Below are 17,095 nucleotides of genomic sequence, written 5' to 3'. Positions count from 1 at the left end.
CACTGGTCTCTTGGAGTACCAAGATTTTGTTTAACTATTCTAATTATCGCTAATGTAGGTGACATTTTTATGGTGAAAAGTAGATTTGGTTTATTTCTGGAAATGTGTTGTTTTAAGGTCATAGTAAGAAGTGGAAATAAATCCCATGTTATAAACACCACTGCTGTCTAATGCAGGTTTTATTTTACAAACAAAATCAGAAAATACATGGAAAAAATTTCATTGGCTACTGTTATTCCAGCAGTGATGCTTTGCCTGTCCTGCTGATTTTTAAAACTCATTTTATTCATATTTACATTGTTAGCGTATAATTTTGTATGTTTTACCTTGTTCTTACAGTAAACATGAGCTTTCTTTTTTCCTCTCCTCATTCCTGATAGATTGCTTGGGCTTTAAACAAAGGTGTGAAAACAGAATACAAACAATTCTGGGATGTGGATCTTGGAGTAACATATATACCATGGGAAAAAGTTAAAGTGGATGACTTGGAAGGTTTTGCAGAAGGAGGCATGATTGATCAGGAAACTGTAAATACTGGTAAGAACCCTATGGGTAGTTTTATTGTTTAAAAATATGCTTAAAGGGTTGTAATAAGAGTTTTGCATGTTGGGGTGAATTGTGTTTATTTTATTTCCTGGATTCTTCCCCATCGTGCAAAAGAGGGGAAAACGTGAAACATGACCCTGTTCAATGTGTATGCTTAATGGGATCTATTTCATAAATGTCAGAGTATAGATAGTGTTCTAAAACTCTAAATGTAGCATTTTTTATATATGTCTTTTAAAAAGTTTCCGTCTTTGAGAGCGTTGTATATATGGAGGCTGCTAAAGACTAATTTTTTCAGTTACTTGAGTTTAAATGAGAACTGGGGATTTAGGAAATTTCTTTAAAAAATTTCCTAGATTATTTTGATTAGTATCTATGTTGAGAATGCCAGGAATAGAATCTCAGAGAGCTGTAGTTCAGATTCATGCTGCTCTAGAAAGCTTATAACCAAGTGATAAGCTGGCGTTCTTTTGAAAAATTTGTCTTTTTGTTTTAAAATTTTTTAGTTATAAATTCACAGAATAATGGATGCTTGGGAAAGAATTGAAATATGTTATACTAATTTCTTGACATCTTAGCTCTTCTACCAAAATTAGCTAATTTTCAGAATAGTATTTTTGTTCTCAGGCCAATGTACATATTTTCAGACACTTTTTCAGTTGTTTTCTTCTTGTCATTCTCTCTCTCTCGCTGTCTTTCTCTCTCCTTTTTGGATGGATGTTCCTCCAGAACATTTATTCATTCAAAAAATATTTCAGTTCCTACTGTGTGCCAGGCATAATTTTAGGAGCTGGGATTATAGCAGTGAGACAGACACAAAAATCCTTCCTCTCTTGGAGTGCACATTGTAGTACAGGGGTTGACAACAGCCCATGGGCCAAATCTTACTGGCAGCCTGTTCAGTAAATAAAGTTTTATTGAAACACAGCCATGCTCAGTTGTGTTTACCTATTGTATATGACTTTTTAAAATTCAACAACAGTTGAGTCATTGTAACAGAGAACACATGGCCCGCACAGTCTAAAATACTTACAGTAGGAAGAGTTTGCCAACCCATGTTCTAGTGGGAAAAAAATGGATAATAAGAGATAAACTAGGTAGTATTTCAGTGTTGGTTAAGTTCTAAGAAGAAAAAACAGGGAAAGGGGGTAGGCAGTATGGGTGTGGAGCTATTGGAGTTTTATTTTAAGTGGTTGAAGAGGGTCTAATGGAGAAGGTGGTATTCAGAGGCATGAGACATGCAGCTATCTGGGAAAGAGTGTTTCATACAGAGAGAACAGCAAGTGCCAAGTCTATTAGAAAGTCATGAGACGAGTATGGCTTGAGCACAGTGAGGAGTGAGTAGTAGGAGATGAAGTCAGAGAGGTACAGAGGGGCGAAGTCATGTAGTCTTACTAGTCATTCTAATGACTTTGATCTTTAAGGGAGGTGAACCTTTGGAGGAACCATTGGAGCTTCTTTGTTCTATTTTTGCATTTTTCTGTATTGGGTTAATACTTGTTGTTTTCCCCTTATACCTTGTGACAAAATATAGAATAAGGTTGGTTTGTCTTAAATCAGACATCCTTTGAGATACATATCTATTATATCCCTTTTAAGTGTTTTCTCTAGACTAAATATTTTAGTGTCTTTGATTTGTGCCTCATGTCACGCTGTTTTGAACTCCTTAGTATCCTAATCAGATTTATCTCAGCAGAACCCAATAGGTTGGCACCTACAGCTGTGGACACATCTTAAAGATGTGCCAAGGTAGATGAAGGACTATTCAGACATGAAATAAATGTGCACATATAAAATGAAAAATTGCACCTATCCAGAGGAAATCAATTTCAAATATTTTGTTTAGAGTGGGAAAGTGTGAAAAGCTCAGAACCCGTTAAAGAGACGGTCCAGACAACTCAGAGCCCACCTCCAGTTGAAAAGGAGACAGTGGTCACAACCCAGGCAGAGGTTTTCCCTCCACCTGTTGCTATGTTACAGGTTAGTGCTGGGTGTTTTTTTATTGTTTAATGTGTTGTTTTACAGTTTTGTTTTTACTCACATCTTTACTTTATAAAACTTGGAAGAAATTGTCCAAAATAGATTAATATTAAATATAAGCATTTTTGAAATTTTCCTTTTAGAAAAAGTATAATTCATATTTAAATGTTAATTTATTGAACAAATATTTATTGCTTGCCTGCTCTGTGACATTCACTGTTCTAGGCACCTGGAATAAGGGATACATCAGTGGGGGGAAAAAACCAAACAAAAGTCCCTTCCCTTATGGAGAGCTTGTTCTCATAGGGGTGACAGAAAATATAAAATTAATAAGTTTATAAGATACTGTGGAGGGGAGAAGGTAGTGTAAGGATCATCAGGAGTGCCTAGGTAGGTGTTTAAAATTTTAAATAAAATGGTGAGGTGGACTTAATTGAGAACAAGACATTTGAGCCACAGCTTAAAGTTGCTGAGGCAGTTAATCATGTGGCTATCTGAAGAAAGCGTTAGAGGCAGAGGGAACAACCAGTGCAAAGGCCTGCAGCCAGGAGCATGTTTCGTGTGTTCCTGGAATAACAAGCGGGCAAGAATAAAGTGAGTGAGAGGCAACTTAGTGTAAGTGAGACCTCTAGGGGGACTTTGGTTTTCACTCTGAGATGGGGAGCCATTAGAGGACTTTGAAGGAAGGAGTGACTCAATCTGGCTTAGAGTTTTGAAGGATTGCACTGGCAACTATTTTGAGAATAGAATAGTGGGCATTGATAAAAGCAAAGAGACCAGTTAAAAGACAGTTGCAGCAATCCAGGTGAGAGATGGTGGTGGCTCAGACTGGACTGATGGCAGTGAAGGCAACGAGAAGTCGTCAGATACTAGGTGTATTGTCATGGTATGGCCAGTGCGCGTGGTTAGATTTGAGTTGTGAGAAAAAGCAGAGGCAAGGTTTTTGGTCTGAGAAATTGGAAAGATGGAGTTACCATTATCTGAGAATGAGAAGGACTGTGGAAGTGTGGTTTGGGAAGGACAGTTGGGAGTTCAGTTTTATGTGTGTGAAGTTTGAAGTGTCTTTCTAGACAGCAAAGTTGAGATGTTGAATAGACCATTGATACAATGTGAACTTTAGGAGAGAGGTACAGCCATGCCATAATACAGATAAATATTTGGGATTTGTTGTACCTAGGATGAGTAAAAGAATTTATGGTTAGGAGTAGAAAACAAATTAATGAGAAATTCAAGCCATTTTAAAGCTGTTAGTGACATGCTTCCTAATGGTGATTAGATCACATAACATAGCTAGGTATAAACTAAGTGGGAGATGGCAGTGTAAAAGTGAGCATGGTATTCACTGTTGAAATAGGTGCCCACATCTTTACGTCACTTGAATATAAGGTAGATTTCACAATCTCTACATATACTGTTTGTTGAAAAATACTGTGTTGCTTTTACCTCAAGTAAGTTCACTTATAAGAACACGAAAAGGAAGAAAAAAAACCCAAAACAACTTAATATAATGATATTTGTTACCTTCCTATAAAAGAAACAGAAATAATTTACCTTTGGTTGTCCTAAGATGTAATCGTTGCAGATGGATAAAATGATACCTGGACTTTTTATTTTCTATCCACAAAAGATTCCAGTAGCTCCAGCAGTGCCTACAGTTAGTTTAGTCCCACCAGCCTTTCCTGTGTCAATGCCAGTTCCTCCTCCTGGATTCAGTCCAATTCCTCCACCGCCTTTTCTCCGTGCGAGTTTTAACCCTTCACAACCACCTCCTGGTAAGAAATTTTCATCTTATCGTTTGAACTCTATTTAGAATACCATTTAAAATGTTCTTTTTCCAGGTTTAAATGCTGTAGAGCAGTGATTCTCAAACCATAGCTTACATCCGAATCACTTGGAGGGCGTGTTAAAGCACAGATTGCTGGCCCAGCCTCCTTTTGAGTCAGTGGAGCTGAGGTGGGGCGGGACAGTTGCATTTCGAACAAGTTCCCAGCTGATGCATATTGTTGGTGGACTGACAGAAAAGAAATGGAATCCTTTAAAATCATTGAAATGCTTTAAAATAATTTAAAATTTATGTTGAAGTTTTCATATAGAAGTTCTCTATAGTTATCACCCATTCATCAGAAAGTATGCATTAAATAATATAGATTAGTCCTCCTAAAAATCATTAGATTTCCATTTTGACATTAGAAGTTATAGTATATCTTAAAATGCTAATTGAATTCATAATACTTTTTTTGACCTAATAAATTATAGATAAACGGAAGTTCCTTGAATCATTGTTTCTCGGTAAAAACTATAGGTTACTTAACACATCAATTAAATATAAATAATTGCTTACATAGGTTAGAGATAGAGCTTTTCGTATTAGATCATGGGAGGTTTAGACAAAGGAGAGAGATAATACAAGGGATCAAACGATATATGTTGTTTTTCAAAACTATTTCTATTTTTTTTGAACTTCATGAATTATTTGTGTACTGTAGAAAAGAATTACTGAATTGACTTCTGTAATGTAAGTTCTTAGTCATTGAATAGAGTTCCTAAAAACTGTCAGCAAGGCCAAAAAGTAAATTCATTGTCTGAAAATGGTTGTAATTTGTCATGTAGTGTAAATTTTTTAAATTACAGTTTAATACATAATTTGAAATTGATGCAGATTTTAATAAGAACTTTATCTTTTTATATTTTAAATATTGGAAAACTACTCATCAAATATCTTCAATCACAAATCTGTATTTGTGATTGAAAATTAAAATTTTTTCTCAGAAGATATTTTTAAATGATTTTTTCAAAAACCATATCACATGGATTTTATAGTCTTTATCTAGCATTCATTTGTTGAAAATCACATATCTTTTTTTCCCATTATTTTTAGCCATTATTTTCTAATGGAACTTAATGGTAGCTCTATATTTTAAAAATGCAGGGAAGCAGGTTTATAGTTCGATCATCTGATATTTAAAATCATAAAACAGCCAATATTAAATTTATTTTATTTATTTCTTACTTATTTTTTATTAAGATTTGTTTCAGTGCTCAAAATATAGTAACATCCAAGGTTAATTAAAGTATTCTGATATAGTGGGTAAACAGCATATACATCAAAGAAGTACAATAGCACATTTTACAGATGACATTATTGCATGTAATGGTGTCAGCAGCTTGAAATACAATGTTTAACTTTCCATGCAGTCACCATGCTAACATATAAACAGGTTGCCTGGCTTGACTTAATCATTGATTTTACAGCATCATAGAGCGTGCCAAGTAAATAAATAGGATATGCTTATGATAGGGATCTCTATGCTTTACTTAGATTACTAAGGATCAAATAAGGTAGAGTATATAAAAGTAATTTTTTAAATGGAAAATATATTCATAAATATGAGGTAGTAATGACTGTTTTAGAATGTAGAATTTCATTTATAGCTGTTGGAATCTTTGATTTAAAAGAAAGTAACTTTTTTTGTTATTTTATTTTTGGTCTTTTTTTTTTTCCACGTAGGTTTCATGCCACCTCCAGTTCCACCACCTGTTGTACCACCACCTACTATTCCACCAGTAGTACCAACATGTGAGTTTTCTACTTTAAGAATTTTCTTTCTTTATGATAGTGATAATGTGTTGGTTCTCATTTTTGTGAATTATTGTTAATTTTTTTATCGTGGAAGTTTTCAGACAGATGCATTTTTTTGGTTAAATGATTTCTAACAAATTAACAGTATCATATGACAGTTCAGATTTGCTCTGTTGTATCAAATTTGTGTTTTTTGTTTTATGTATAAAATGTCTCAATCTAGAGCAGCCCCACCCACAACCCCCTTTTTAAAAATGCTTTATGTCTTTGACTTGTTGAAAAGCAGTTCACTTCTGTATGCAAGATCCCAAATAATGGGTTTGGTTTTTTTGCTTCTTTGTGGTATCTTCCCTGAATCTCCTGCAGATAGAAAGTTTTTAGCACCATAGGCTTGTTTAGAATATGCTTCAACTTTTTTGGTAAGAATACTTAACAAGTGGGGTGCTGTGGACTTGACATTATATCACATCAGGAGCCGGGCAGTGCCTTCTTGTCCCACTTTTAATGATGTCATAATGGATCAGAGCATTCAGGTAGTGGGACCTGGTCATTTAAAAAAGTCGCCCTTCAAATTTTCATCAGATGGTTTCATCCTTTGATTATTATTGCTGAATCTGCTTTTCATTCGTTGCAAAGTGGTGACCTTCCGAATTTTGTAATTCCTTCCACATTTCTTAGCAAGAATTTTTTCTGTAAAGAAAATCTTTCTCTTATCAACTAGTAGTATTTTAGTTACCTTGAAGAACAGTTGTACAGGAGATGCTAAATTCTTTCCTGTAAGTGCAATTTTTCAGAGTAATGAGTTCTATGGATATTACCTGTGATATCCAGTGACCGAAGGTGGGGGAGGATTTCCCTTATTTCTCCTTCTCCACTCCCTTCCCTCTACTTTTTTCTCCTTCACTTTTAGTAGTGTTTATGGATTAATGGATTTTTACTTCCAAGTGGTTGCATTCACCTTTCTTTTTGAAGTTCAGTTTGTTCATTTTTGGACAGTAAGAGCCTTTCATGTTACTTCTCTATTCCTCTGAGATGACTGCATCAGTTTTTGAGAGCTTTTTGGCCTAATACTAGACCAAAGGACTTTATTGTGAAGAGAGTGTATATGATACAGAGCTTTACGTTTTGGTGTTATAACCCATTTTTCTTACATTTTTAAACTCTTTTCTCTCCTTCAGTGTTTAGACAACATTAGGATCCTTTTTGTGTTACTGTTGGTTAATTAGGAAGAATTGTTTGTTCTTTCTGAAAATTAGAAAAGTGCTCAGAAGCCGTTTCTGAATTCACCATTCACAGAGACTCACCTTACTTAGAGCCTCCCTCCCAGTTGTTTCTCCTTACGCTGTTCATTTTGGAAAACCTGGGATCAATGAAAGGAGAAGGAGAAACCCCACTGTGTGCCGGCTGCTCTCCTAATTGCTCACACCGTCTTATCTAATTCTCATAATCCCCATACATGATCCCGGTTGGTTTTTATCCCTAGTTTACAGCTCTGTTCTGTGCTAAGAGTTAGTCTAGGTAGTCCAGAGTTAAATGTGAGGATAAAAGTTTCTAAAATCCCAAAATACATGATTTAGTAGTGTTGTGAAATAAATTTGATTAGAAATTCTGTTTGTGATTTTTATATTCCTCTAGCTTAGTTTTTTAACATATAGGTGACATATACAGAAGAGTTTTTCTACCCATTCTTTACGCCTTTTTTTATATCTTTATAAAAAGGAAATGTTTTTACCTTTTTATTTGTAGTTCTCGTCTGATGAGTTTCCAACCTCATTTGACAAAAAGTAGTGAATGTAAAGACCCTAGTACTTACAGTTTCAACGGGATTGGGCAGATTTTCACTCTCATATTTGTTGGTCTTCACCAATCATTTCTGTGTATTTAGGTATTCCCATACTGGCATCCTTGAAAAATTACAATTTTTTTTTTAAATTGTTGGGATTTTGTTCTTAAGTATGGATCCTTATTTTACTAAACATTTCTCTTGAAAATATTTCTAAAAATTGTTTTTCCCTATTTTTAAAAAATGAAGCTTTCTAAATATGATTTAGCTTCTTCAGGATGACTCATTTGTCATTTTGAGCATCAGTTATTATATAATGTGCTAGGTAATACAGAGATGCCATTAAATGAAACACTCAAGCTGCCAGAAGTTAGTTTTCATTATAAACGAAATACAGGGACCAGAAGAGAATTCACATATGTCATGTTAACTGAGCAGTCTTACCAAATAATTGGGGAAAGAGGATAGGAAGTCATTTAAAACTTTGGCAAGACCAGTGTTGGTCATACTTAATATTTTAACCTAGCACATGAATTGATTAGCTAATTAAATCTGAAATATATATTCTCCTTCTTTAAACAGCTTTAGTGCAGCCGCCATTATCTATGACTCCAGAAACTGTGAAAGATGTTGGATTTGGTAGCCTTGTTTTGCCAGGTGGTTCTGTTGCCAGCAGTCTTGCTACTTCCACTCTGCCAGCTGGAAGTGTTTTTAATCCTCCAACTAAACAAGCAGAGCCTGAAGAAAAAGTACCTCATCTTATAGACCACCAGATTTCTTCTGGTGAAAACACCAGATCAGGTAAAAAGAAAAAAGAAATCCCCAGAAATACATAGCTAAATCATAATCACTACTTCTCTGTATTGGTGTTTAATTCTTAGGTGCCATGAATGTGTAAAACATTTATCTCCTAAAATTCCTGTGAAAAACAAATTTGGCATTCCCTTCAGGATAGTATAGATTTTGACACCTTTCCGTTAAGACTCCTTCTCCTCCTTTTTTTGGCCTATTGGAACTGTTCTAATGTGTTATCAAAATAAGATTGCACAAAATATGTATACTTACAGAAAGATTAAAACAAACAAGTATTAGTTATAAGTAACTACTACAAGATATTCAGCTAGGTCTAGAAGATATAATGTAGTTTTGAAAGCAGCAAGTCCTTTTTTTTTTTTTTCTTCCTGTAACTGTAAAGCAGTTTATTTACTTGCATGATGCCACACACAACACAGGCTTTAAGTAGCAGAGCCAGGAATTAAACTCTCTTTTTTAGTTTTTTTAAACCTGCAAGCTCAATGTTCTTTTGGCTACACTATACATCTTTTTTTTTTTTTTTTTTTAAATCTTGGAGTATGATTGCTTTACAATGGTGTGTTAGTTTCTGCTTTATAACAAAGTGAATCAGCTATATGTATACATATATCCCCATATCTCCTCCCTCTTGCGTCTCCCTCCCACCCTCCCTATCCCACCCCTCTAGGTGGTCACATGATCTCCCTGTGCTATGCGGCTGCTTCCCGCTAGCTAGCTATTTTACATTTGGTAGTGTATATATGTCAGTGCTACTCTCTCACTTCGTCCCAGCTAACCCTTCCCCTTCCCGGTGTCCTCAAGTCCATTCTCTACGTCTGTGTCTTTATTCCTGTCCTGCCCCTAGGATCTTCAGAACCAAAGTCCTTTTTTTATGGCACCACTGTTAGTATATTAAGAATTGTTTGTACTTTAGAAAGACTTTTGTTAAAGGTGGAGAATCAGTATAAAACCTGATATTTTTGTTTAACTTAAAAAGATTTCATGTAAAGATTTTAGGTAGCAGCCCCGCTTATGTTTTAATATTTAAATTTCACTATGTATGGTATTAATAATTTTAGCTTTAATTTTTTAATATCTAGTATACCTGGATTCTTGGGGGAATACAAGTAGCTGATTAAGCTAACTACTAGAAATTATAGCATTAATAATTATAAACATAGTTTCCTTTTCACACCAGAATGATTGTTTGTGTTATTTTTCTTCTTTCCATTTTAGTGATTCCAAATGATGTTTCAGGTGGTGCTGCGATTTTAGGAGGACAGCCGCCAAATGTGACGAACAATTCTGGAATTCTGGGAGTCCAAAGACCAAATGTATCAAGTAATAATGAAATTCTTGGAGTCCGGCCATCTAATGTTTCCAATAGTTCTGGGATTATTGGAGCCCAGCCACCAAATATTCTAAATAACTCTGGAATTTTGGGAATACAGCCACCAAATGTGTCGAGTAGTTCTGGACTTCTGGGCATGCTACCCCCAAATATACCTAACAATTCCGGACTTATAGGAGTACAGCCACCCGGTGTTCCAAATACTTCTGGACTTTTGGGAACACAGCCACCAGCTGGGCCTCAAAATTTACCCCCTTTAAATCTTTCTAATCAAAGGATGCCTGCAATGCCAATGTTAGACATTCGTCCAGGACTAATACCACAGACACCTGGACCAAGATTCCCGTTAATGCAGCCTGGAATTCCACCTCAGCGGGGACTCCCTCCCCCAGCGGTACTTGATGCAGCTCTTCATCCACCACCCCGTGGTCCTTTTGCTCCAGGAGATATTTTTAGTCCACCTGAAAGACCTTTTCTAGTTCCTGGAAGACAAAGTGTAGACAATGTTGCTAATCCAGAAAAAAGGATACCACTTGGGAATGATAACATTCAACAGGAAGGAGATAGAGATTACCGGTTTCCTCCCATAGAAACCAGGGAAACCATTAGTAGACCTCCCCCGGTGGATGTTAGGGATGTGGTTGGACGGCCTGTAGATCCAAGAGAAGGTCCTGGAAGGCCTCCATTAGATGGTAGAGATCATTTTGGAAGACCTCCTGTAGATATTAGAGAGAATCTGGTGAGGCCAGGCATAGATCATCTTGGTCGAAGAGACCACTTTGGCTTTACTCCAGAGAAGCCCTGGGGGCATAGAGATTTTGACGAGAGAGAGCATCGGGTTCTGCCTGTCTATGGTGGTCCAAAAGGCTTACATGAAGAAAGAGGTAGATTTCGGTCTGGAAACTACCGTTTTGATCCTAGAAGTGGTCCTTGGAACAGAGGATTTGGACAAGAAGTTCACAGAGATTTTGATGACCGCAGAAGACCCTGGGAGAGGCAAAGGGATAGGGATGACAGAGATTTTGATTTCTGCAGAGAAATTAATGGAAATCGTTTTGGACGAGATAGAATTCAAAACACCTGGGTCCCCCCTCCTCATGCTCGGGTTTTTGATTTTTTTGAAGGGGCCACTTCTCAGCGAAAAGGTGATAATGTGCCTCAGGTTAATGGTGAAAACACCGAGAGACATGCTCAGCCACCACCTTTACCAGCGCAGAGTGATCCTGAACTTTATGAAAAACTGACATCTTCAAGTGAAATAAACAAGGAGAAGAGTGACACAGTTGCTGATATAGAGAGTGAACCAGTGGTAGAAAGCACAGAAACTGAGGGGACATAATCATCACTCAGTAGGTAAAAGATACATTTTGTAAAGTTGTCATCTCTCTGTAATAGATTAATGGCTGACTGGACCATAGTTGTTCACTTTTGTCTGCCAGAATTAAGTTAATCTGATGTTCATGTTCACCTTTCTCTTAAAATAATTGTACAACTGACTTGTATAGACATTGTTCTTAATATGAACATGGTAGGTAAACATTTTTTTATTTTTCTGATAAAATATAAATGTTGCCCCCAGATTCTTTTAACTTCAAGGAAATGAATAACAGCTTGTCAGAGACTTCCTATGGAAGAAAGAATTTTTTAGATAACTACCATTAGGTTGGATATGGTAATAGATATATTTCAAAATAGCAAGCGGTGGTATATCTTATCCATATCTTTAGGCTGCTGCAGAATTTTAAGGTAATAGACAAAGCTGTGATATTTTATGCAAAGACTGGCTCTAGATATTTGAGGAGCACAATACAGAGATTTTAAAAAGTGATTTTGTAAAATCTACACTATGGTCTCTGTTTCTCCAAAGTAAGTGTTTGTGATTTGTTCCTCATACTGCAGTGAGTAAAAAAGAAAAAAGAAAAAAAGAAAACAACATAAATATTAAAGTACGTTTCAATGTTGGGTGAATTTTGTTTTTAGATGCCAATAAAACTTATTTGTTTGATAACAGTGTTCTAGGAATTGTATTTTTTTAACCTACAGATTCTTAAAACCATGGATCATTAGCAGCATGTGCTTAGTTGTTGCAGAATTTTTCTGTTACTCGTAAAACAACAGCAAAGAACCATGTGGTTGAAAAGAGCATGTACTTCGATATAAAAATCATGCAGTCTCGTTAGTGTGTGTGTAATATCTGTGTATATTTATTGCATAAGTCGTATGTAGAGTTTTCTCTGTACATCTATTTTCATGCACATACAGAGAAAAATAGAAAGTTGGTAGTTTAGATAATAGAATATTCTTTAAAACTGGATAGAAAATAAGAGAAATTTGGCTAATTGACATTGCTCATAGTTACAGCTCTTAGCCTTTATGATGGTAAAATAAGAAATATTGTAAAGAAATACATTGGCAGTTTGGCAATTCTCTTTTAATACAGTTAAGCATGAAGCCAGATTTAGCATCAAGCTGAATTCCACGTAAATGCTTGCATTGCTTTGTTTCACACTATTTGCTATTCTGCATAGATAGTGCTTATACTAAAGTACTTACTGGTCACTTGCCTGAAGTGAATTTCTCAATTGCACAAAATGTAGAGTAGTGTTGGTGGATTTTAAAACATTAACTTGTATACCAGAAACAATGTGTCTGTCATGTGTTTTGTAGGCTCTGCATAACGCTGTTCAGATTAGCCTCCAAGGTAAACTGAGTAGCAGAAAAATTTGGGATAAGTTTCCTGTTTTATTTATTATTACTATGTTTTTGCTTTTGCTTTTCATTTATTTGCTGTTTGTTTCTTCTTTGGGTTTTACATATATACACATATATATAAAACCATTGGTGTTTTTTCGTTTCTAATGATGGCTTTCATTTGGTCCCATGAACAGTTGCTTTGTCTCCTATTCCAGTAATTCCTCATTTGTTCTATTTACCTAAAATTCTTAAGTTACATTTGTCAAGCCCCCCACCCCACCCTGCACCAAAAGAAATGATGGAGTACACCAGCTGTTGAACATTGGGTGGTTTTTGCTTCCCTCTGATGATCTATAGATCTTTAAGGATTCTCGCCAAAAATAAAGTCTTTTCTTCTTGTAGGTTCTGAAATAGAAATAGTACGTTATTTATTTTGCTTTTTTGGAGAAGTGGATGAGAGGGGGAGTTCGGTGTTTATTTCTAGGGTAATTGAATTCAGTCCAATAATTCGAGTTGGTTTCAGATCATTTCCTTGGGGTAATGGGAAAAACTGTGACATTGGTACAAAGTTTTAACATTCTGGAAAGATTTAGCCTTGTCCTTAAGGAAATTATATTAACTGGGATTTCTCTCAAACTACTTTAGTTACATTTATCATTATCAAAATTAAGTGACATTCGCTTGGATTAAGTAGCAATAAAAAAGAAAGTGAGACTTTTCAGTGACTTTTGATCCCAAGCTTTTTATCACCCTTGGGCCTTCATGTGCAAACTTGAAAACAAAATGTGTACAAGTATTGCGCTGGTTTGACGATTCTGATGGTGGAAGTTACCTAATCAGTTGTCAGTACTGTCTCCTAGAAACCCATCTTGGAAATGTGTGACACTCTTAAAACCGCTGAAAAATAATTATGTGTAGTTAGGCTCACTTTATCCTTGTATTGTTGTGTAATGTTTGAGTGAAAGGATATTATTCATCCTCATACTGAATTTCCAAAATTGATATTTACGTTCACTATTTTTTTTTTAAACGATGGAGAGAAAAGTTAATTGTCTTACTTTGCTAAGTTTGACATAAGACCTATCACATTTTTGACGCTTTTGATCACAGTACTGCTGTCACTAGAATGCTAGCAATTAGAAATATGCAAGGAGTACCTAAATACTTAAATAAAACAGTTGAAGTGCTGCAGGCAATAATTATATTAGACAGGAGATCGCATAGTGTTTTGATTTGTGATATGTTAGAGAGAGAATGATAGGACTTAGTGTGGTATTAGTAGATTGCAGCGTTAATAGACATTAATTTCTAAATTTTTTTTATGTGTTTAAACATTTCATTAAACATTGACTTCTGTTCTTAGCATGAATGCATATACTGTACTTTGATCATTTTATATTGTAGATAGAAACTTATTTTAAAGCAAGGTAGTCTTTATCTACAGCATATCATAGGTGGAATGTTCCTTTATTTTAATTTTATTTCAATGTGTAGGGTGTACAGAATACTTAGAAAGCATTGGAAGATAGAATAGTATAAAATTATTTGTTTAAAACTCTGGAAATGACTTCATATAATATTTAATTAATACAACTTGTTTATTATTTAAACTATTACATTCTTACCAGAGCAGTTGCTTTTGTTCTGATAATTTAGTCGCTTCACCAAATTTATTGGCCATTTTTCACAAATTTGGGGTTGTTTTGTGAATGGGACAGTTTCGTTACATTTAAAAAGAAAGTTACCTCTTTTAATTTGAAAAAGTATTTTTTTATAAACACTAGTTCATCAGATCTAAGGTGTCATTGATTGTAAGAAGCACCATTCAGAAATTTTTAAATGCTTCCAGTATGACATGCCAGCGATTATAAGACACATTTGTAATTCAGAAATGTCAAAATGTAAAATGTGTCTTAGGATCAAAGAAATATGGTATTTCTTTGGTGTGTATGTATATATATATATATATATATATATATATACACACACATACTCCATATATATATATATTCCCTTAGTAAGTGATTTAGAAAAATTCTGATTTTTTTTTGTCATTGTATATGTTTTAGATGGGCACAACATTTAATGGAAAAAAAATTTAACATTTGATTAAAAATAATTTTGTTATACCTTATGTGCCTTCATCGTTATTATTGGGTGCTATATTAATAAAATGTTTTAAGGGCTTTTAACTCTTTCAAAGAAAAAAAGCATTAACATTTTACTCTTTAAATATTTTACATAATGAAGAAGAGGAGAGCAAGTGTATATTCATTTTTAAGATAGGCAAAATAAATTAAAATTATGTAAGAAATCATAAATATTACAGTGTGGCAGAGAATTATAAATGCTTCCTTAATTGATGATGCTGTGGTTTTATAGGAAACATCTTTTAGACTAACTAAAGTTGTAGGCTCTAAAAATTTTATTTTCTACTTCTGAAAAAGTCAGGTTGCTACACTTTTTAATGGGAGATTAAAAACAAGATACCTTGATCCAGCAAAACTTTCTAGAACTAGAATTTAAAATTAATGGCACAAATTGTTTTATTTGGGGACATACTTTAAATGAGGGCATGTGTATTGAAAGCTATATGAAATACACTTTCTCTGTGGTTCTCAGCCAGGAAATGTGTGACAGAAGAATCACCTGTGGAGCTTTTTGAAAATATAGGGAGGGGATGGTCACCACAGACTTACTAATACACAATCTCCTGGGGAGATACATATTCATGTTCATACACCAACACACACACATACCTTCCACATATCACCACTTTAGATATGTTAAAATATGCAAATGTTTAATGTACCATACACTTGAGATTTTTTTACGTTTTTTTTAAAATAGTGATACAAAATTATTTTTAATGTTTCAATGAAGTATACAGTTAATTGTGGTGATTGGTATTGGAGGGTGAATAAAAAATAGAGAAGTCCATCACAGATGTTTTAAATTCAAGTGTTAACCTAAAAATGAATTATAGCAAGAAAGGGATGGAAGGATGACGCATGGTTTTGTTGGAAGTATTTTTGACCCAGGTGAAACTTTGTTATCGGATACCTCAAAGAAAAATTTACTAGATGTATCGTGTAATTAAATGCTTTGATTATAAAAAGGGTCCCTTTGGGACCAAAACCGCAAGCATTAAAGCTTATCAGGGTTTAGGAGTAATGTTACTAGTAGGACTACTTAGATGTGGGTTGCACATCAAAGACTAATGCAAGTTAGTGGTTTATTTTGGCATGAGCTTTGCTCAGACATTTTTCTTCCCCTCTACTTAGATCTTTTTTTTTTTTCAGGGAGCTCTTCACCTCATATGTACTTAGAATTACTCTGCCTTGTTCTAGTCAAGATACAGAACAAATATTCTAAGTAATCTCTAAAATATGTGTAGTATATCAAGGGGTAGAATGGTGCTAATGGGCTAACTTTATACTGTATGAGAAATGTGAGATGCTTTGGATAGTAGGGTGACCTGTAGTGAAGGAAGCTGAGGGCATGCTTAGGCAGAGCCCAGTAGGTGGTAGAGAGTGCGCTTGGAACTTGTGACCTTGAGCCCTGAGTTTAGTGAGAATTAGATGAGTTAGTTTAATGAGCGTATGAAGCGCGCACAGCAGCAGCAGAATGTAGCACTTGATTGACCTGCGTCGTTTGTCCCCCCACCTCCCACCACTATCACTCAGCCCATGGGCGGCTGTCACTGTTGTATCTTATCTTTCTGCCTTTCTCAGAATTCTCATCACAGCGCCTCCCAGCCTCCTTTTTGACCTATCATTCCAGGCAGAGGCTATCAGTTGGATTTGTCTGTTAAAAGCAACTTGCTACTCCTTTGCTTAGTGATTTCTAAGGTCGTTGCCAGCATTTAAATACCTTGAGTCAATGAAATAAGTTTTCTCTTCTGTGAAAGACCAGCTGAGGAAGCAGGAGGAACAGAGGGAAAGGCTAACAATGTTGGAACACTTCTTAAGAGAGCATAGGTTTTATTGCCTTTGGGTTTTCAAAACTAACATTTCTAAATATATGTCTTTGGACAAGTGACTGCACCTCGAAGCATCATTTCTTAAAAGCTGGCCTGCAGGGCTGCTTTTTGTTTTTGTTTTTTAATTGATGATAATATTAGCTAATATTTAATAGACATATCCTGTGTGACAAGAACTGGGATGATTTTATTACCTGCATAATAGAATTCTCATTGACAGTCCTGTGAGGTAGTTGTTGCTTTAATATCTCTTATTAAGAGAAACCTGAGTCACGGATTTAATATCCTAAGATCTCACCACTTGTAAATATTTGAGCAAAGATTGAAACCCAGGCCTGTCAGATTAAAAAATTATCATGTACCACTTAATAAAGTGCCAGATACATG

The 17,095-nt window shown here is 35.1% G+C and overlaps 1 protein-coding gene across 7 annotated transcripts in view; it reads left to right on the top strand.

Annotated features, from left to right (window-relative positions):
• The window catches only part of SCAF8 (SR-related CTD associated factor 8), a 197,408-nt gene that overhangs the window by 64,909 nt on the left and 115,404 nt on the right, over positions 1 to 17,095 (top strand). For 5 of the 7 annotated variants that reach the window (XM_061207514.1, XM_061207512.1, XM_061207508.1 and 2 more), the window contains 6 exons: positions 381 to 537; positions 2,393 to 2,526; positions 4,154 to 4,298; positions 6,035 to 6,103; positions 8,472 to 8,690; positions 9,918 to 11,385. In XM_061207514.1, coding sequence (XP_061063497.1) covers positions 381 to 537; positions 2,393 to 2,526; positions 4,154 to 4,298; positions 6,035 to 6,103; positions 8,472 to 8,690; positions 9,918 to 11,371 — 2,178 coding nt within the window. In that variant the 3' untranslated portion in view covers positions 11,372 to 11,385. Of the gene's footprint in view, positions 1 to 380; positions 538 to 2,392; positions 2,527 to 4,153; positions 4,299 to 6,034; positions 6,104 to 8,471; positions 8,691 to 9,917; positions 11,812 to 17,095 lie in introns of those variants that run through there. The other 2 variants (XM_061207509.1, XM_061207513.1) reach the window with 2 other exon arrangements.

Source organism: Eubalaena glacialis, chromosome 12, assembly GCF_028564815.1.
Source record: "Eubalaena glacialis isolate mEubGla1 chromosome 12, mEubGla1.1.hap2.+ XY, whole genome shotgun sequence".
Taxonomy (NCBI): domain Eukaryota; kingdom Metazoa; phylum Chordata; class Mammalia; order Artiodactyla; family Balaenidae; genus Eubalaena; species Eubalaena glacialis.
Note: the sequence above shows the minus strand (reverse complement) of the source record. Positions and strands in the feature narration are given on the sequence as shown.